Source organism: Nerophis lumbriciformis, linkage group LG01 (assembly GCF_033978685.3).
Source record: "Nerophis lumbriciformis linkage group LG01, RoL_Nlum_v2.1, whole genome shotgun sequence".
Taxonomy (NCBI): domain Eukaryota; kingdom Metazoa; phylum Chordata; class Actinopteri; order Syngnathiformes; family Syngnathidae; genus Nerophis; species Nerophis lumbriciformis.
This window is the reverse complement of record NC_084548.2, coordinates 52,053,514-52,073,658: the sequence shown is the minus strand read 5'-3', so window position 1 is coordinate 52,073,658 and position 20,145 is coordinate 52,053,514. Positions and strand designations below refer to the sequence as shown.

Sequence of the window (20,145 nt, the reverse complement as noted above, 5' to 3'; positions counted from 1 at the left end):
GCATGTGCCTCACAATCCCTGGGCTCGGGGTTTTTGTGTGGAGTTTGCATGTTCTCCCCGAGACTGCGTGGGTTCCATCCAGGTACTCCAGCTTCCTCCCACCCCCAGAGACATGCACCATGGGGATAAGTTGATTGGTCCTTGTGTGTGAATGTAAGTGTGAATGTTGTCTGTGTTAGCCCTGTGTTCAGGTCGCGACTTGTCTGCCCGCATGCAGCGGGGATAGGCTCCAGCACCCCCGCAACCCAGAGAAGGACAAGCAGTAGAAAATTGATGGATTGGATTTATAGTGCTTTCCTAGACACTCAAAAGTGCTTTACAGTGAGAAATGAGAACCAATCATTTCGTCACTTCACATTTACTCCTGGTGGTAAGCTACATTTGGAGCCACGTCTGCCAACTTAACAGACCACCACCAAACTTGTTTAACCTTTGTGACGCTGAGCAAACCCGTCAATAATGCATAAGTGTCTCTCAACGCATCTTTACATCTGGTTATTTGTGTCACTTCCTCACAGCTTCAGCAGCTACCAGATATGCAGAAATGTTACTGCAGCATTTGAGTTCATTTCCTCTCTGCAGAGGAAACACAATACAAAACAAAACCCAAAGCAAATAAGCTTGATTAAGACATCCAAAGAAACAAAACAAAAAAATGCCAACAAAAATCAATGGAGACAAATTAATCAACCGTCGGCCTTTTCTTGAACTGACTTCAGAAAAACGGGAGGAAATGGACAACAGGCAAAGAAAAGTGATGGAAGACGGCGGTGGGTGGTTGGTCGCGACGTGAAAAAGAGAATGTCAGTTGTACTGCTGATTCGAGATTTTGTTGTTTTTAATCTGGCACTCGCATCGGAGCAGGGAAAGCGTGGGTTATGGCTTTAGTGGCGTCGCAGCTGGATGCTGCTGAAAGACAGGCCACAATATGGCTTTCTTCTTGAGCTGATTAAAGAAGTGTAACAAACGAGTGAAAGGATGTGGAAGACAAATACCCACAACTGATAAGACAGTGTCGGCAGTTTGTAAAAGGTTACAGTTTCAAAAAAGGCATTCAAATGTTATAAAAAACAGGACAATGTTTATTGGGTTTTGCTGTTAAAGCAACAAAGGTAAAGTGTTTTAAAGTAAACAAGCATATTCTGCAATCTTTGAGAACAACTCTAAAGATGTTGCATCTCAGCTGTATCACATTTGTCATAAACTGAACAATTGTAATAAAAGGGATGTGTTGCTTCCACAATGCCCAAACATTTTAACAGTATATTACAAAGATTGTGATGCCAGTCAGAAAAGAAAGCAAAATCAATATAAAAAAAAAAAAAAAGAAAAAAAAAAAAAAGTGAAACCCCAGAGCGCTCCCTATTCACACACACAATGCACATTCAATCAAAAGGCAGAATAAAAGAACCACACAACAGAGGTTGATGTTGAACTTGAAATACGCTGCCCCCTGCTGGTCAAACCAACAGCTAATAACCTGCTGATACAGCAGCAAAGGAAAACTGTGACAAGGGATCACCAGCAGTGTCAGCTTACAGCTGATGAACTGGCACAAGACAGCTATGTATGACTAAAGCTACTAAAACACATCGACGCTGTACACTTCACAGAAATTATTGCCATTTTAAATCACTACTGGTATTGTTAAAAAAGTGTGCTTTTATTTTAAAATATTGCACTTACCCACAAAACAATGCAATCACAATTCACAGTTTGGTTGGTCTAAGTTACAGGTCCCTCCCAGTTTTACTTGGAAATCAACGCATAAGACAAAACTTAAAGCTTTCTTTTAGTCAAGGAGTAACTGTGTGACTCTGAAAGTCACTCAGATAAAGTTTGTCCAAAGATAAACAATTGAGAAAAGTTAAGCATCTCAAATGTCTTCATCCCCTGTTCAACCTATGGATCCCACAAACCACACATACCATTTGCTCCGTGTAGCTTCCCCCTCAAGGACTGACCCTACGCCAGCTCAGGGTGCGGCACATGTGCAACACCCGTACAGAGAAAAGTGTGGCGAAGTCAGAAAAACAAAGTACTATCTGCCTGGAGCAGGAAGAGGAAATTATCTCAGAGCTCCAGCATTACCTTTTAAAAGACCTTTGCTGAATTGTAGGTTTCAAAAGCAGGCAAGTCCATCCTCCTTTAGGGGTTAGATTGGCAGTGATGACAATGTATATGGCTTAATTCCATCAGTCCTGTGCATGTTGCATGGAGCTGTCTTTAGAGGTTATATGACTGCACAGGCTCCAATATTTTGATCATCAAACATATCTGAGCAGAACACCCACTGCACGAACTGAACTGGACTCATCACCTTAGGTCTCTTCGTTTAGCACAAGCAGATTGTCCATGTTGACGATGGCGCTGAATTGTTCAAGCCTTTAGTCAAAAAGGTGCACATTTGGTTCACTTGTTAGGAAAATATTTTTTTTTTTGTAATAAGTCACTGGATTTTAGACAGCCCACTTGCCAGTAGGAGTCTGAATGGGACAGTGGAGCGAGACACAGTTAAAGGTAGTCTGTGGAGACCTGCAAAGAATAAATAAATGTAATTAAAATAGTGCACAACTATTGGGTGGAGAGCAAAACTAGGGAAAATAGCCGTGTAGGTAAAAGGAGAGACGTTTTAGCATGGAACAAAAGTGAGTTGGGAGGCAATGGGAAAGTGAGTGGCCTTAGCAAAGAGATGCTATCTGAACTGCAAGGAAGGCGGACTGTGCGTGTGTTCTTTGAGGGCTTGTTTGTGTTGGGTGGAGGGTTCAAGGGTGTGTGTGCTGCAAGGGGTCTAGAGCGGCGGGCCTAAAGGTCCCCAAGGGGATCTGAATCTCCTCCTGTCCTTTTACACTTTCCTGTAAGAATTGTATTTTTTTCTATCTAAGGAAAAGCGTCCAGCCCACAGGGAAATGGGGCCAAAGCTGGGAAAACCAACGACACACCATTCAAGTGCTTTCAATATCAGCTCAGACCACCCACACATAAAAAAGTAGTACATTTTGGCATACATAATGATAATACGGATTTACTGACCAAATGCACGAATGAGTTCTCTCTGTACTGCCCATGTGACCGTCTTGATCAGGGAGGCAGAGGTAAGACCAGCAAACAGCATGTTGTATAAAAAGACAGCATAGAAGTTCCCGAGCCAGTTATACCGTCCAAAGTCTCCCAGTAGATCAAAGCGTGTGATCCCTAAAAACAGAGGAGAATAAACGTTGGAGAAAACACACAAACTTGAAGAAGAAGCAAGGACTAAAACGCCCTCTTGTGACAGATGTCAAAACTACAAGTGCAAGACGCAAACATGGCAACCTGTTACCTTTGTTTGTGTACTAGGGATGGGTATTGTTTTACATTTTAACTGATACAGGTGCCAGACTGTTACTTTGAAACAGTGTCCTCACATGTACTTTAAATGGGAATGGAAAACAAAAATATTGTTTGTTTAAAAACATTGCCTTTTTACTTTTACTAAATTGTGTGACATGCATGTTGAACACATTGAGAATTTATATGCTTCAATAGTATAAATAAAATTCTATGTAATGCAATCAACGGTATGAAATAAAATTCATGATTTATTGTCATAATTATCGTAACAAAATCAGCAGCATTACAAAACACAATGTGCCGAAAAACAACTTGCTTGTGTTAAAAATGTAGAGGTTTGTGAATGCACCCTACTCGCCGAGATCGTGATTGGCGGATAATGAGAAAGTGTTGGTGTTGAAAGCGATGACAAAATGTGTGTATGCGCAGTTGAAACTGAGCGGTGCTGTTGGCGTATTAAGGTTAAAAAGAGCAGACTCTGTGGGCTTCTGTCAGGATGCCACATTAATCACAAGACATTACTTTTGTAATGTCTTACTTACGTTCTGAAGCACTCTGCTCTATTTTAGCACTGAATAGAGGCATAGATCTTTTTTTTCTCTCTGCCTGGTTACTACTGTTTACGTCAGCACCAGTGACATTATGGAATTACAATCCTTTGTGCTTCCATCCTTACCAAGTGTGCGTGAAAAGACTGGAAGTGCTGAGCTTAAGATGAGAAGTGAAACACAGTTGGCGATCATCTGAAAGGAACATACATATAGTTAATATACACGACACGGGGTGGTTTGGCGTGGCTTGCTCGAGAGATACTGTACACTGCTGTACCTGTGTGAGGTTGGTGTCCTGTGCACGAGGCACTAGACCAGTGAAGAGCGGAGAGCTATAGAATCCTACTACTGAGGACACCATTAGATAGCTGTTAGGCATTTATAAAGGACAACACTCAAATTAAAATGTTTGTTTTAACAGTGGAAACTATCAGGTTGTAAATAATATAATGTATGAATGTACAGTCTGTGTCAACACAAGCTTATGACTATGTAATCATATTTGCATTGCTTTAAAGGATACAGGATGAGGACAACTTGAACTGCTGCACCCAGTGAACCAAACATTGAGAAGGAGGCCATTCCAAGATGAGGGTCCTAAATACACAGAAAAACATCAGTCATCAGCATATATACAGAGGAAATATTTAAAAGTCTCAATAAATCCTTACTTCCATTCCTCTGGGCATAGCAGTCTCATCAAGGAGTAACTCCAACACATTGAAACAGACCATCAGTACACACATCCCCTAAAAGAGACAAAACATTACAATCTTCAAATGGAAACCTAAAAAAAAAAATGTGACTTTAAATAAGCCTGTAAGAATCTAACAAATGCTTACTGTGAGGGCAAGGAGCATAAGCATGGCCAATGGATAACCCAAGTTTCTCTGCCATGCTGAAGCTTTCCTCCGTGTCTCTGTAAAGACATCAAGAAGATAAGCAGCACCGTAAACACTGTTGCAGGAGTCAAACACACCTAAGGTGATGCGCTGTGTCCGGACTGTTTGGTGCTCTTTCTTCATCGCCTCCATGTTCAGCTTGACCCAGCATGACTGAGAACTGCCACCTTCAACCAGACAAATATCAGCGTGACATATATATAAGGTAAAGGTAGAAGACGGTGCGCTAAAGGGCTCCTACTCACATTTCAGTTTCCTGGACAGCGAGTCCTCCTCGAAAGTGGTGCAGCTGAGAGTATCTTCTATGTCTTCAAACAGCTGTGGGAAATTGATCAAATCAGTGACTCCATGAACAATTCCCAATTCAGATTGACTATGCATGTATGACATTGTCACTCACCCGGGGTTTGACCAAGAGGCTGCCGGTTACACTAAACATTCGCGACAATCCAAAAGGAGTACACACTAATGAAAGAAACACACAGGTGATGTGAACACATGATAATGTCGGTGGCTTTGAACCAATCATTACATTTTGATGGACACCTACAAAGTAGTAGCAGCACTCCAAAAAAAGAGATGCCCGAGTACAAGTAGGGAAGGTAATACTCCCACAGGTCTGCAAATCAGACATAAATACAATGTATTTTACATTGGTACTAAGTGTTGCCACTGAAAGAACGAGTACTTTAAAATACAGAAAACTCACCATAGAGGCTCTTCCTCGCCATGTTGTCATGGAGAAAGGCTGATGCCACCCATACAATGCCCAACACAAGAAGAGCTAGCAGCAGCAACAGGACAACTGCTTCATATACTCGCGCCATTACCCCCTTTACATAAACAAAAATTGGTTATTAAGCAATCACAGAAGCTATCTGGTTTAGAAAGCAATATTTAATTAAAGATGCAGTACTGTTAACACCATCACCTTTTTGGACCCCACAAACCCTTCAGACTCAGTGAAGAAGTAGGCAAAGGGCATGAGGAAGACCAGGGACAGATTGGAGAAAAGGAACACTAGGTTCCACAATCCTAAAAAAAAAAAAACACAAAAAAATAAAGAGAAGAAGAAATGTTTCAAATAATTAGTCTTCTATTATCAGTAATGTGATTGCATTACATAAATCCACCAGAGGGAGGCATAGTTTTGCTATCTTTTTTTTGCTAGTCATGTGTAATAGTTGAGAGAAAGAAAAAACAAAAATCATAAAAAGTTTGTTGTATTTTTGGACTTTTAAGTATATCCTTACCATAAACTATCAGCCGACTAGGGTACTTCTTCTCCCACCTCTAACAATCGCACCAGTTGGGTCACAGGCATGAATAATATTGATTTAGAGATTGTAACTTTAACGTGATCTTTCTGCTGTGTTTACTTCTGATCGTCACAGATAATTTTGATTAGGGTGACTAGGAAAAACGCAAAAATATACCATGGATAAGTGATCCATTGAGCCATTGCATGTAGTAGCTCTGTGGGAAGGTGAGCAGCACCTCATTGGAGAGAATTGAGATGGGCAGAAGCAGCACGGCACATACTGCAACTGACAACGTGAATGTACATAACCACAGCCTGCAAGAGAAGAAAAGAAGTGCTGATAAATAAGAGTAATACTCTGCTCAAATCACACTTTTAACTTTAATCTGGTCGTGCACTCAAGTTCCCTCTAATTCTTCATGTGTGAGCAAAGGCAAAAACTCCCTGAGCATTCAGTGGAGCACATGTGAGCAAGAACACGTTGGCCATACAAGCTGCACACCTGTCCCAAACGTGACACTGATGCAGGTTAAATGTCCTATTATTATCAAATGACAGCAGTCATTTCCATGAGACAGATTTGTAATATAAGTGATTTGGCCCACTTACAATGAAAATAATTAAAAAAAATCTTGATTTTCATTAAAAACGGCTCATGGGGTACAGTATAGAGCATAGAGTGTCTAGTGTATAGAAAAGCGCTATATAAATCTAATCCATTATTATTATAGCTGTGTACTAGTATTGTATGATTGGGAGGGGATCCTACTTTTGAAATAATTTGTACCTCTTTCACAGATCACATTTAGTTCCCCTTAAAAAACTCCCATGTTGTAAATTGGATAAAGTGAACATTCCTGTAACTTTCTGTCTGTAAAAATATATATTTTTATTAGCATTTTTGTAATCTACTAACATTTCATGACTAATATCCAAAAATATACATTCTTAATAAATGACAGTAGAATAAGCGTGCATCAGATTGTGGAGTAATAGTGTAATGACCTAGCATTTACAGTTTATGTATCCAACTTTTTGTGTGGCCTTAAACGCATCAGTGGCTTAGTGCTATAAGTGCGTGCGTTGGCGCAAGTGAGCAGGAGAGGGCGGCTGCTGGTGATATGACAGATGCCAAATAGTTTTGGCATGGTTTGCACGGCAGAAAATGACCAGCTTTGCTAGATAAAAGGTTTTTACTAATGTTTTTGGTGTGGTTACGGTGGACAAACAGTTTTGATCAATAAAGTGATCGATGGAATTCCTGTTCTCTTTAAAGCGTCTCTAAAGACGTTACAATAATTGAACAGTGTTGACGAACATTGTTTTATCTGTTGTGGCTGCTTGTTGTCACCGGTCACTCTGTTGCATTGCAAAATTCTACAGAACAAATTGTTATGTGTTTATTTTGTTTAGAGTTCAGATTGGATTTGATTTTGTGTGGGGCATAGATTTGCTGCACGCAGGACACGTGAGCAGTGCGCAATTGAACAGACGCGCACCTTAGAAAAATTGTTGCCGTGCACCCTGGGTGAAAGTCTAAGAGAGTAAGATGACAGTGCCAGTGTGGAAGGACAAAGGGCAAAAGGACACGTCCCTATTAAAAACAACCAACCACTCATGCACCAACCGAGTAAGCAATAAACAACACACTGCATATGTATCTGTTCAATCACTCACAATGACAATCAACATGGGTGAAGAGAACAAATTGCCCTGTGTCAGTTAATCATTATGAGGCTTTTACTTACGCAATTTTGTTGACAGTTGCATCCTCAATATCATCTGAAAGAGAGAGAAGTGATTTTTTTCAAACAATAGGCTTAACTAACATTAAGAGTTTTAAAAAGATAAATATGAATGCAACTACATTGTGCTGAAAAAGTGATACAGAGCATTTACTTGGAACTACAAGTCCTAAATTTGAAGGTGCTGAGTGAATTTCCACCTATGCCATGACCAAAATGCGCATAAATGTATGGGGTGGGAAAGAAGGAAAAAAAGCAACTGTTGTCACTGGCCTCAGAGGTGTGTGATTTAGGTTTTTTTGGTACATGACTTTCGTCACCAGAAATGTTGATACACAAATACAAAAAAACAACACTTAATGTACCAATACCTAGATGCACTTCATACAATCATGAAACATGAGATTACAAATATAAAAAAAGGTATGAAGAGTGATAGTTGAACATGATAGAACAGCTCTGTGCACAGCACTGTAATGTTTTTTTAATGTACCCATGTTGGCCTTTTATTTAACATTGACTCCATCAACTTCAGAGTATAATGTTGCTCATCATTTAGCTGCAGGCCTGAACTGCACTGCATTTGATTGTGCAAAGCAACACATAATGTAGTCCACCTAGCCACAGCAGAGCAGAGAGACTTTGCTTGCTGGACAGCCAACATCTGCTTTAAATGAAAGCCAGTTATTGGATTTGTTATATAACCGCCAGCTCTGTAAGCCCGAAAAAATGCCAACAGGATTTTGACAACATAAACTAAAGAAAAAAGAAAAAAGTGGACATTCAAATCTATAAAGAAGATTAATTTAAATAGTTGTTTGCAAGAAAACAATGAATGTTTAAATGTTGAATTAAAAAGAACAGTTTGCCATCTTTTCACAATAGTTTTGTTTTACTGTTGAGAAAACCTGCAAGGGGAACTTTTATATGACCAAGCCGATAATTATGGGTGACAACAAGCTGGCATGTAACATGTTTTATACGCTCAATGAAAGTATGTTGTTGTCATAGTGAAAAGGAGCCTGAAGCTACAACATTATTTGTCTTGGAACAACATTCTCCCCCGCCCCTTCCCTGTCTTGATCCACAGGGATACTGCCTGGAGATGTAGTTGCATGTCACGATGTTGCTCCATGTCCCGAGACATGCAATGATGCAATGTGAACATAGATTAAAATAACATTCATGCAAACATTGCAGAGTGCCATAAATAAATATTTTCAACTTTAAAAAAAATGTTGACAATGGTAGTTTTTTTCCTGGGCCTTCCTATGAATGTTGTAATGTGTGGAAAATGAGAATTAATTGGTAACAGGCGCTATATCAAAGATCTTCAACAGGTGGTCCGCAGAGGTACTGCAAGGAGGGTCATAAAATATTTAGTTGACTGGACTTTTTCATATATATTATTGTTCCACAAATTAAAATGTTTTTAAATACACAACACTGATCCAACACACTCTAGTGTTTATAAATGTCATTGGCATGGACACCCCTACTCACTGTACCTTGCAGTTTTAAAATAAAAACATAAAACTATATTTTATTCATGTTAGCATTTAAGTTAGCACTTTAGCAGCCAGGTAGCAACTAGCAATTGCTTCTACTCCGACAAGTGATTTTCCCCGAACATAAAAACCAGTGGTGGTCAACCAAGCTAAGATGGCTGTTGTACAGCAAGCAGCACGCGCATTAAGTACAAAAGGGGCCTGTGTATATTCCTGCAAAAAGCAGTTATAAGCAAAAAAAATCCAAATATGCAATGGAATAAATCTTTATAGTTTATCCATCCATCCATCCATTTTCTACAGCTTATTCCCTTCGGGGTCGCTGGAACCTATCTCAGCTCCAATCGGGCGGAAGGCGGGGTACACCCTGGACAAGTCGCCACCTCATCGCAGGGCCAACACAGATCGACGGACAACATTCACACTCACATTCACACACTAGGGCAAATTTAGTGTTGCCAATCAACCTATCCCCAGGTGCATGTCTTTGGAAGTGGGAGGAAGCCGGAGTACCCGGAGGGAACCCACACAGTCACGGGGAGGACATGCAAACTCCACACAGAAAGAGCCCGAGCCCGGATTGAATTTAGGACTACTCAGGACCTTCGTATTGTGAGGCAGACGCACTAAGCCCTCTTCCACCGTGCTGCCCTCCTTATACTTTATAAAAATAAAATTAAAAATAAAGGATAAAGGGTTATTTGCCGGTGGAGTTCCCAAACATGTCGAACTATTGTGCACCAGACATCATTCTACACGACAAAAAAGATGGAAACTTGAAAAAGCATGGAGGGCTACAACTTTTTAATGTGTGGTTGTGTCAAGGAAATTGGTATCAAGACTCGAATAAATATGCATAGTTTTTGCTTGGGTAAGGTCCCATTTCATGATTTAACTTACCGGTAGTGTATACTGCCATATTTATTGCTTGCCCTTACTGTTGCACGAGCTGTTCAAGAGTTTGCGTGTTTTCCCGTCTACATCAAACTATAACAGTAGACGTCAACATTTTGTGTGTACTGAAAGCTAAATCTATGATCGTTGCCTTTGGTGAAAGCTTAACTCTTTTAGGTTTTCACATTTATTTTATTTAGGACTTTACGGAACACTTGTGGCAAAAATGTGTCTTAAGACATACATATATCAAGATAACACTAAATATGAATAACTCTAAAACACTAAAAATTAAAAGTATATCAAACAAACCTTTAACGGAGTGGTCACTGCAAACTTCTGCATTAAGTGAATGGTACATTTGTTATACTTTTTCATAAAATCTTGCACTCTTCCGCCATTCTTGATTACCTCTCGAGGAACTTTGAAGAAACATTTATAGCATAGGGCATTTTTATTCCAGAAGCTAAATGGTGCGTAGTACCCATTGAGAACAGACGCTGGCTAGACCACCACACGTATTCAATGAGCTGGACGTGAGCCGGAAGTGACGTCATTTTGAATCCAAGCAATTGGCGGGCCAGTTGCCTGTTACTGTAGCGATTAACGTGCCAGTCGCCAGCTAGCGATTAACGTGCCAGTCGCCAGCTAGCGATCAACGTGCCAGTCGCCAGCTAGCGATCAACGTGCCAGTCGCCAGCTAGCGATGAACGTGCCAGTCGCCAGCTAGCGATCAACGTGCCAGTCGCCAGCTAGCGATCAACGTGCCAGTCGCCAGCTAGTGATTAACGTGCCAGTCACCAGCTAGCGATTAACGTGCCAGTCGCCAGCTAGCGATTAACGTGCCAGTCGCCAGCTAGCGATTAACGTGCCAGTCGCCAGCTAGCGATTAACGTGCCAGTCGCCAGCTAGCGATCAACGTGCCAGTTGCCAGCTAGCCATTAACGTGCCATTCGCCAGCTAGCGATTAACGTGCCAGTCGCCAGCTAGCAATAAACGTGCCAGTTGCCAGCTAGCGATAAACGTGCCAGTCGCCAGCTAGCGATTAACGGGCCAGTCGCCAGCTAGCGATTAACGGGCCAGTCGCCAGCTAGCGATTAACGTGCCAGTTGCCAGCTAGCGCTTAAAGTGCCAGTCGCCAGCTAGCGATTAACGTGCCAGTCGCCAGCTAGCGATTAGCGCACCGGTTGCCAGCTAGCAATTAGCAAGCTATTTGCTAGGTAGCCATTACCAGCACTACTGCTATTATTTGAATACCTTAATATTGCACTATAACAAGGTGGCTTTGACAAATTTTATATAAAACTCTATGTATAAGTAGGGGGTCACCGGTCCATCAGTGTGGGGGTATTTGGCCTGGACAATGTTGAAGACCCCTGCTCCATATTTAACATTGCTACTAATAGTGCCGCTACTGTTCAACACAAGTTCAGGTGTTCTTTTGTATGCACCAAGAGCCTTAAAACACACTTTGAATTACATTTTCAACTTGGGTGTCAAGAAGCAGCCCAGTTTATTGACCAAAAGTCTCTCTGGTGCTCTTACCAAAAGTGAGAATCTGTTGGTAAGTGGATAGATTTGCCAACAAGCACTGGGTTCCCCTCCCCCACTACATTTGTTGTGTTTTGCACAATAGCCCTACCACAATCTAGCCATACAGATTGAAGGTTTTATAACCCACTTCCTCTCCTATTGTGTCCGATTGATCAGGAATGGCTAGAAATTACATTGCTGCCACGTAATTCAAAAAGAAAAAGGCCTGACATACCTGTGATAAACTCAGCAGTCTTCTTGAAGCGTGCAAGTATGAGGTAGGAAACAATGTACAGGCATGTAAACAGGAGTACACAGATCTGTGTATGACAGAGAAAGCAGATTAAGATTTAGTGAGGCACATCAATTTGAAAGAGAAGCAAATAATACGGGACAGCCTATACTGTAATTGCATGTACGTACAACTGATTGTTACTTGACTTATCATGGGTTTTATTTTGATCATGGTTTGTTTTGCACATGCTTAACAAGTGCATTTAAGAAAATTGTAATATTACACTTATAAAACTTAACAAAAAAGACAAGGAAGCAGCAGAGTTATCCCTTTCTGTTCTCCAGGTTTATTACTTATAATTAATTCACTACTACTACTTCCTATGTTTAGATGTTACCATTTTCTAGTAAGGCTAGAAAAGAGAATGTGTAGAAAAACATATCGTAGAAAGAAGAAAACATGTTGAAAAAAACTAAAGTAGTAATATACAAAATAGAAATTGGAAAAAAAAAAGTGTTACTGTTAAAAATAAAGATTAAAAAATTGTTGAGTGAATTAAAAAGTGACTAAACTATTACTATAAAATAAAATCTTAAGCAAAATGTACAATATCAGTGCTTTTTTACAGCATCCACATTCCCCACAACTTAGCATTTCAGAATAAAATAGAATCCCTTTTATTGTAACTATACAGTCGTTGCATGTTTATTGTAGCACATTGGTTACAGGCCTGGTCGTGATAAACACATTTCTGTGACGGAAGCACGGCCGGCAGGTGTCCATGCCCCATCACAGGAAGTGAAGGAGGGGGAAAAAAGCCTAATTCAGCAATTTTTGATGAGCTTGGGGATGGCTATATTGCACCAGCACCAACATTTCCCATAGAATTGTATCTTTTATCCTGAACTACAAGGAGCTAATGCAACAAAATGTTGTTTTTATCTGTACTGTAAAGTTCAAATTTGAATGACAATAAAGAAAGTCTAAGTCTAGAAGAACCAGAGATGGGAGAAGTATTTATCAATCCAGAATATTTCCTTGTATAGACTAAAAAAAGAAAACTGGAGTAAAATGAACTGGTTGTATGCGCACATACAAACCATTATCTTTTATTTCGTCAGCTCCCTAAAAGAGAATTGAAAGTCTAATAACCTGAACTGTGTTTCAACACGCTCAACTGGATTCCCAAAAGTGTGACCATATTAGAGCACACAGATCACATTCTGAGATGCATGACAATCATACCTGTGCAACATAGGGTTTCACAAGCATGTTTTTGCAATAATAAACAATAAGTACAGTTTTAGGATAGCATTTGAGCATTTGAGATGCTTTCAAAACTACTTCAAATATTTTAATAAGCGGGGGGAAAATTAAGCCAAATTTATGACGCACAACATTTAAGAAACAAAAGGGAGCGGCATTTACCTCATGACTTAGTGAAGGGTGGTGAAAAGAAGGGTGGTGAAAAGAAAAGTACAACTCGTTTATAAGATCAGAGTTAGTGGAACATCCTCAGGAAAAATATTTGTATTATTTTGTGATTCTTTTGTGATAAGTGTTAGTGTTAACTGCACAACTGTGTTGTACAAATTTACAAAATGACACATTGGGCACAGTAAAAAAATAAAATAAATACACACGTTGGGGTGGGGCCCCTCCCCTTTTGAGGGGACATGATGCTTGACCCACTTTAGAATCGTGACAAATACAAAGGAGGCATCTGTGAAATTTGCATGGTAGGTTAACAGCACCCTTTAGTTCACGCTGTTGAAAGTCAAAGTCACCAAATGTACTTTGTGTGTCACACCTAGCTGCAAGATGTACTACGATTTGCTTGTCATATGTTCATCTTGAACTCTTCTCACCAGGCAAAGGGTGTGGACCATCAGTGGCTCCTTCCTCTAATTACATCCCTCTAGTCATGTTTGTCATTTGCACCTACTCTGCCAAGGAGATGTTTTCAATTATGTGTTTGCTTTAATGTTTGCATGTCTCAATATGCAAAAAGTATTTGATCCGTTGTGTAAACGGAATAACAAAAAAAGGAACAAGAAAGAACCCATTAGGTTTTGGTGCTGATTAACATCCAGCCCTGCACAGAAAAGTACAGTTTTAATTGCTTTTTTATTTTTATGTATGTTTTATTTTTTTTATAAAAAAGGTAGCAAGGACCTCAGCCACCCAACTTTATGGTGAAGTAGGGCAGATGCCTTATCAACTAAATTGTTCTAGGGGCCACATTTCTTGAAAGCCAAGGACCGGGTGCCAGACTTTTCAGGTTTCCAGGTTTTATCGAATCATCTCTCCTGAAATCGTAATCGTAAGGTGCCCAAAGATTCCCACCTCTACTCATTACGACAGCACTTTTAATAAGGATGTTAACATTACTCAAGTCTGTCTGCCCATCTTTGGCAACATCACCATTAATCATCAAAACAAGAATGACGGATACATACACTGGCCAAGAAAAGGTCACAACAAATGCAAACGCCACAGGACAATATCAATGAACAACATAACTTTCAGCTACAGCCTGATAGCAAAAGCCACACCAAAAAACACCACAACACAATAATATAAAGCCGCAACACAACTTTAATCCACAAAAGGACGCGTATAATAATGAATACGTTTATTACAAAATGTAAATAAAATTAAGAGTGCAAATGAAAACATGGCTTCACCACTTTAGTCATATTTTTTGCACTTAAGCTTCTCTGCTCCACACTTCTTCTGTTTGAGATTGTCATTACTGCCACAAGTGGTGGAAAAGTGTATTACAACTGACAGACCACAGCTGAGGAACAGATACTTTTTAGCTGTTTTCTAGGAAGCGCTTGTGGCCCAAAAATGGGCCCTGGCCCTACGGCTAAGAAAAACTGCTCTATACAACAGGAGTTCTATAGTGTTTCTAGGAATTTTCTGCAAAAATATAAAGTTTCTCCTAAGTTTTGAGCTGAACTGCGGTGCAGGGCCGGTCTGGTGTCATTCCCGGGCCGGATTTTAAAATAGGCAATGCAACCGAACAAACTGGACACCATTTAAATTAAGGATTGTTTAATTAGAGTGAGCGCTCCATGCTGCGCTCAAGCTCTTGCACGATTAAAGGAAAACAGACTGGCTCAAAAAAATGTGTGCAGTGCATGCATGCCAGTGAATGGACAGGGAGGGAGGGTTAACATGATAATTTGTACCAGTGTAAGTGTGCCCTAAATTATCCCCACACTCCCCACCAAATAGTTGGTCTGGGATTGTTCAGCCTTGCCAATGGGGTCCCCATTCACCTGAGTGGTTAAGTTAGGCTATGTTTCAGTCTTAGCCAAGTTTTTACCATCCACCTAAACAATCCACCCAATCACCCAGCCGAAATAAGCTTTGCTACGGTTGGGAAAATGCCCATTGATGTTTGAGGAGAGCACAGTTGGAATCAGCAGGTTAACTAATTAAAATCACACATATAAAAACCGCTCAAAAGCGACAATTATCTCGGGTTGGAGTGACGAAGGCAAAATGTATGAAAGAATATCAGTCAAGAATGTGAAAAATGTGCAAACTCCACATGGAAAGATCAGCCAGTTGGCATTCAGTCTCAGAACTTGTAAGTGCGAAGCAATAGGCAACAAGGATATTAACTTCCTGGAATGAAGCTCAGCTAAAATGGTTTCAGAGTGAAGCGGGAAGTAATTTGGACTCCTTTTTCTGCAAGTAAAGCACAAATAGTCACGAACATACAATATACACACAACCTGTTAAGATGTGATAGGATAAGATGGATAAGCTTCAACTCAATTTATCCCACATGAACAGAACCCCAGCACCTGGAACTTGGCTGAAATGAAAATATTCTACTCGTTGACAGTTTTCAGGCACAGACTGTACACAGACCGCTACTGTATTGTAGCTTCCACTATGACGTAAAGGATGACATGGTCGATCAATCGATTTGTTGCAAAACTGGCTTCTGTCGACCGTAACCACACTAAAGCAACCAAAAAATATTTTTCCACAAACTCACTCAGCTGGGCAATATTGCCTTAAGTCTATATTGCGATATATAGTACAGATTCTTGAGATAATGATCAAATTTACCATATATTATTTGGCAAATACAGGGTTTACCCCAGCTTGCCAGTATACTTGTGACAGTGGGGCCATGTCAAGGAACATGGTCAATATGACATCATCAGCGATACATACATTCTCTAAAAAGGCTAAAAAAAAATGTTATACAGAAAAAAAATCCAACATTTGTTATTAATTTTTTTTTTTTAATTCACAATTGTTGCTGCTTATTGTACAATGCACTTTGTTGAGAATGTTTCAAGTTTCTACTTTTCCAATCCTTTGTGACATTTTTTTCATTAAAACAACTAGCAACAAATTAAGCGACCAGTGGCGGCTGCTGCTCTTTCAAGTAGGGGTAGCTCATTTTCAGCTACTCTCTAAAGAAAAGTACAGTCTTCAATTATATTGTTTCTATTACATTTTGTCTATATCACGTAGCCATGCACACATAGTGGACTAAGTCACTGACACGTTCCCAGCCAAATAAACAGTCAGACGTCACAAACTGAACACTACACATTGCTGACAGGTCGCTATAGTATCAAGCCTACCATATTCTCTGCAAAAAGCTGACAATCTTAGGTAAAATAAGTTATTTGTGAAGGATTTTGTTTGGAAGTTGTTAGCAATTATTTCGGAATAAGCGAAATAGGATGTTTGTTTTGTATGAAACTTGCTAAAACCGATATCTGAGAAAACAGCAGGTCATGTTGGTATAAATAAGTCTAAAGGCACTTTATATTACACTATGTAATGAGAGTAGCTTTTTGTTGAAGCAAATGGCTTGTTCTGTGTGATATTGGTTCATTTAATTTAATGGATGCTGACAAATCTACCCCGTTTAAAAGAATAATCCACGACGGGGAAAAACGCATTGGTAACTGTGATAATTACAATAATTAAAATTACTATAAATATTTAAATAATTTAACAGGCATTCTTCATTTTAGTGAAATTAAGAAAATGGAACACTGACACATACAGTATATTGAAGGGGGAAGGGGTTGCTAAGATGTGGGTCATTTTCTTTTTGAGGAACAATACATTGACACATTTTCCCCCTTGTTTGTTGACCCACTAGCACAGTTTCTGCTCATTTTAACTTACTGTCCAGTAGAGGTACAGCTATCGATTAGTGTGCTTGAATCTTAAAGCAAAACAAAAAGTGTAGACAGCTTGTTGCTCAAAATATTGGTAAGTTAAGGTACCATTGTATTTTAAAATTGTACTTGTGACGTACACTGTCAGTATGTTGACATGAACAAGTTAACCGTATTACTGCCATAGTTCCTTATTTCTGTGTTTTCCCACTTCATTGTGAAGTCTAAATTTACAATGGCTTTTATTTGAGCGTTCCAAAATGTGTGCGTCAGGAACACTTTGGGGTTATGTTGGTTAGTTAAACACAAAAAAAACAGAAACAACACACCAGATTCAAATCCAAGTACACGTTGCACATTGGGATGCTCACGGTTGACAAACGCCACTGATGTTTGTTTATGTTTTTGATAGGGATGGCCCAATCAACATTTTTGGTGTCCAATCCCAATCCTATGTTTTAACCTCAGATTTGTTCCGATTTCAAGTCCTGATCTGATAATATGGTAACTTATAATAGAACTGAATTTTTTTTATAGCGAGTACCTAGTAAGTAAAAGCAATAACACATTTTTATAAAGCTTCTTATTCAATTTTGAATTTGCTAGTAATGTTGTAAAATCAAATGTATGGCATTGAATGCTACATACATACGATTTGTTTAACAAAATAAAGTGGGTAGAGCAGAGTAAACAAAATCGGCTCTCGTTTAAATCATTTAGGTTATCCACTCAAAGCCTTCCTGTATCCAGAGACTTACTCCCCAAGTTTGTAAACAACAAAATTAGCACAAAAAAAATGTTGTAATAAGAACAAGATACAAATGCAGCTGGGATAGGCTCCAGCACCCACAAGATCCCGAGAGGGTCAAGCGGTAGAAAATGGATAGATTGGTGAAGACTGTACATGACATGTTTAGGTCAGTGTGGCTCGGTTGGTAGAGCAACCGTGCCAGCAACTTAAGAGTTCCAGGTTCGATCCATGCTTCTGCCATCCTAGTCACTGCCGTTGTGTCCTTGGGTAAGATACATTACCCACCTGCTCCCAGTGCCACCCACACTGGTTTACCGTAAATGTAACTTAAGATAATGGGTTTCACTATGTAAAGGGCTTTGAGTCACTAGAGAAAAGCGCCAAATAAATATGTCACTACAATTCATGAATCTAATCACTTTAGTATTGTTTATATAATGATATTACACTAGGTATCGACAGTATCGACATCTGGATTGGTCACTCCCTACTTTACATCGAAGCTAGCAGTTAGCTTCTTGTGTCATCCTGCTCGGTGTGCGTGTGTGTAGTAATTTGGAGGATATTTAGCTTACTTTCTGCCATGGTGGTAAGAATCTTAGAAATTACTTTGCACTGTGGATTCATTGCAACTCGGTCCCAAATTCGAGCCGGTTTCCGGCAAGACACGCAGCAAATTTACACACGCACCTCATACAGCATGTGTCTAACAAGGAATCTAGAAAATGTAATTGTGTCGCCTTGAGCTTGCAAACCTTTGGAAGGCATCTTTCACACGAGTACAATCTTTATTTCTGAGCCAAGTCGATCATCGATCAGTTAAAAAAGGCAAATATCGGTCGTGAGCCGATCCCATGATCCGACCAGCTCTAGTTTTTGGCAAACTTGTGTTCCTCAAACATTTGAGGCCTCGAGAAATGAACCATTCTTTCAATACACTTGGCAAGAAACCTTATTTTCTTCAAGAAGTCACTACTACAGGGAGCCTGGAATACGCAAAAAAAGCCCACTCCAATGATTGATCGAAGCGGATACAGTAAATGCCAGAGAAATCCAGTTTGCAATCGAATAGTATGCAACATTAAGAAGATGCTATAAATTGTTAGTACAAATATTAAATTGTTTCCCTTTTAATATGTTTTTTTCAATTATATCATTTTGACAGTACCACATAAGAGATGTTTTAATTGCTGATGCGGGTTTATTGATTTTTAAATGCGCCAGAAAATAACCCGTTTTGTATACTGATGATGTCATTCAATGCACAGTAGGGCATAAATGTGTTCCATAGTATTTCTCCAGCAATGATCATGTGGTGACAGAAATGATGGTATTTTGAGAGGTAATCATTGAAGTCGGACATCACTGAAAGCCTAGGTGGGAAACACACTGCCCGCCACTGTGCGGCTTAAATACCGGTGCACTCTATAGCCCGGAAATTATAGTATATGCATTTTAAAAAGGGCTTATTTCAACTGATTAAATGTAGTAATTTGATTTTGTTTAGTGCACAATCTGTGTGTCTTAACCATGTCAGATCACAAAAAAGTGCAGCGCTAGTGTACCTTTGGGGTTAAAGGTCACAACACATATGTCTCGCTGTAACTGTTGTACTGAAGTTCAACACGAGCTGTTACACAATTTTCAAAGGACTCATTATTAACACATAAAATGACAAAATGCAAACCAGTGGGCTGATAGAAAAAGAGCAGGACGAGTTTAAAATAAAAGATAGGTTAGTTCACTTCAGTCCGCAGCTGCATCTGCGCACTGATTAACAGGAGCCAGTCCTTCAATTTCCAACCTTGAGTCGCGTTTATGTGGCATTTCAGTGCATTAACTATTCCAAATGAGCTACTCCAACTTAGTCCCCTGGAATAAAAATGGTTATAAGTAAGAAGTAGAACCTTATGAGTGATACTGCCTTGTTGTTTACTAATAATGCATGATGATAGACTCTTCAGTTAACGCAGCACTTACGATAGTCTCCCGGACACGGTTGTGGAAAAGTTGCTCCCTCACCGACACGTCATCCGTTTCCATCCTCCGACAACATAACAAAAACGTCTGGCTTTAAAGCACCGGAGCCGAATTTGTCAAAACATTAAAAGACAAAACATTTTTGCCAGGAACGCCGCGGACGTCCAGCTGAGGCAGTGAGCTAGCATGATGCTACGCGTCGCTCAGTCAGTTAAGAAAGCAGGGAGGAGGGGCTAAGGGGCGGGGCTTACGCGCGAGAGAGAAAGGCCAAGAAAGTGCCTCAG

At 39.9% G+C, this 20,145-nt stretch overlaps 1 protein-coding gene across 1 annotated transcript; it reads right to left on the bottom strand.

Annotated features, from left to right (window-relative positions):
• Window positions 1-1,061: 1,061 nt before the first annotated feature.
• Window positions 1,062-20,083, bottom strand: lmbr1l (limb development membrane protein 1-like). Its single transcript, XM_061986075.2, has 17 exons — window positions 19,862-20,083; window positions 11,963-12,047; window positions 7,796-7,829; window positions 6,223-6,362; window positions 5,718-5,821; window positions 5,496-5,619; window positions 5,337-5,405; window positions 5,187-5,251; window positions 5,032-5,104; window positions 4,864-4,953; window positions 4,727-4,803; window positions 4,556-4,633; window positions 4,408-4,481; window positions 4,162-4,252; window positions 4,010-4,076; window positions 3,034-3,195; window positions 1,062-2,535 (listed from the first exon to the last, which is right to left on the bottom strand). Exons 1-17 carry the CDS (start codon window positions 19,922-19,924, stop codon window positions 2,450-2,452), a joined length of 1,482 nt encoding a protein of 493 aa, XP_061842059.1. The 5' UTR covers window positions 19,925-20,083; the 3' UTR covers window positions 1,062-2,449.
• Window positions 20,084-20,145: the final 62 nt, after the last annotated feature.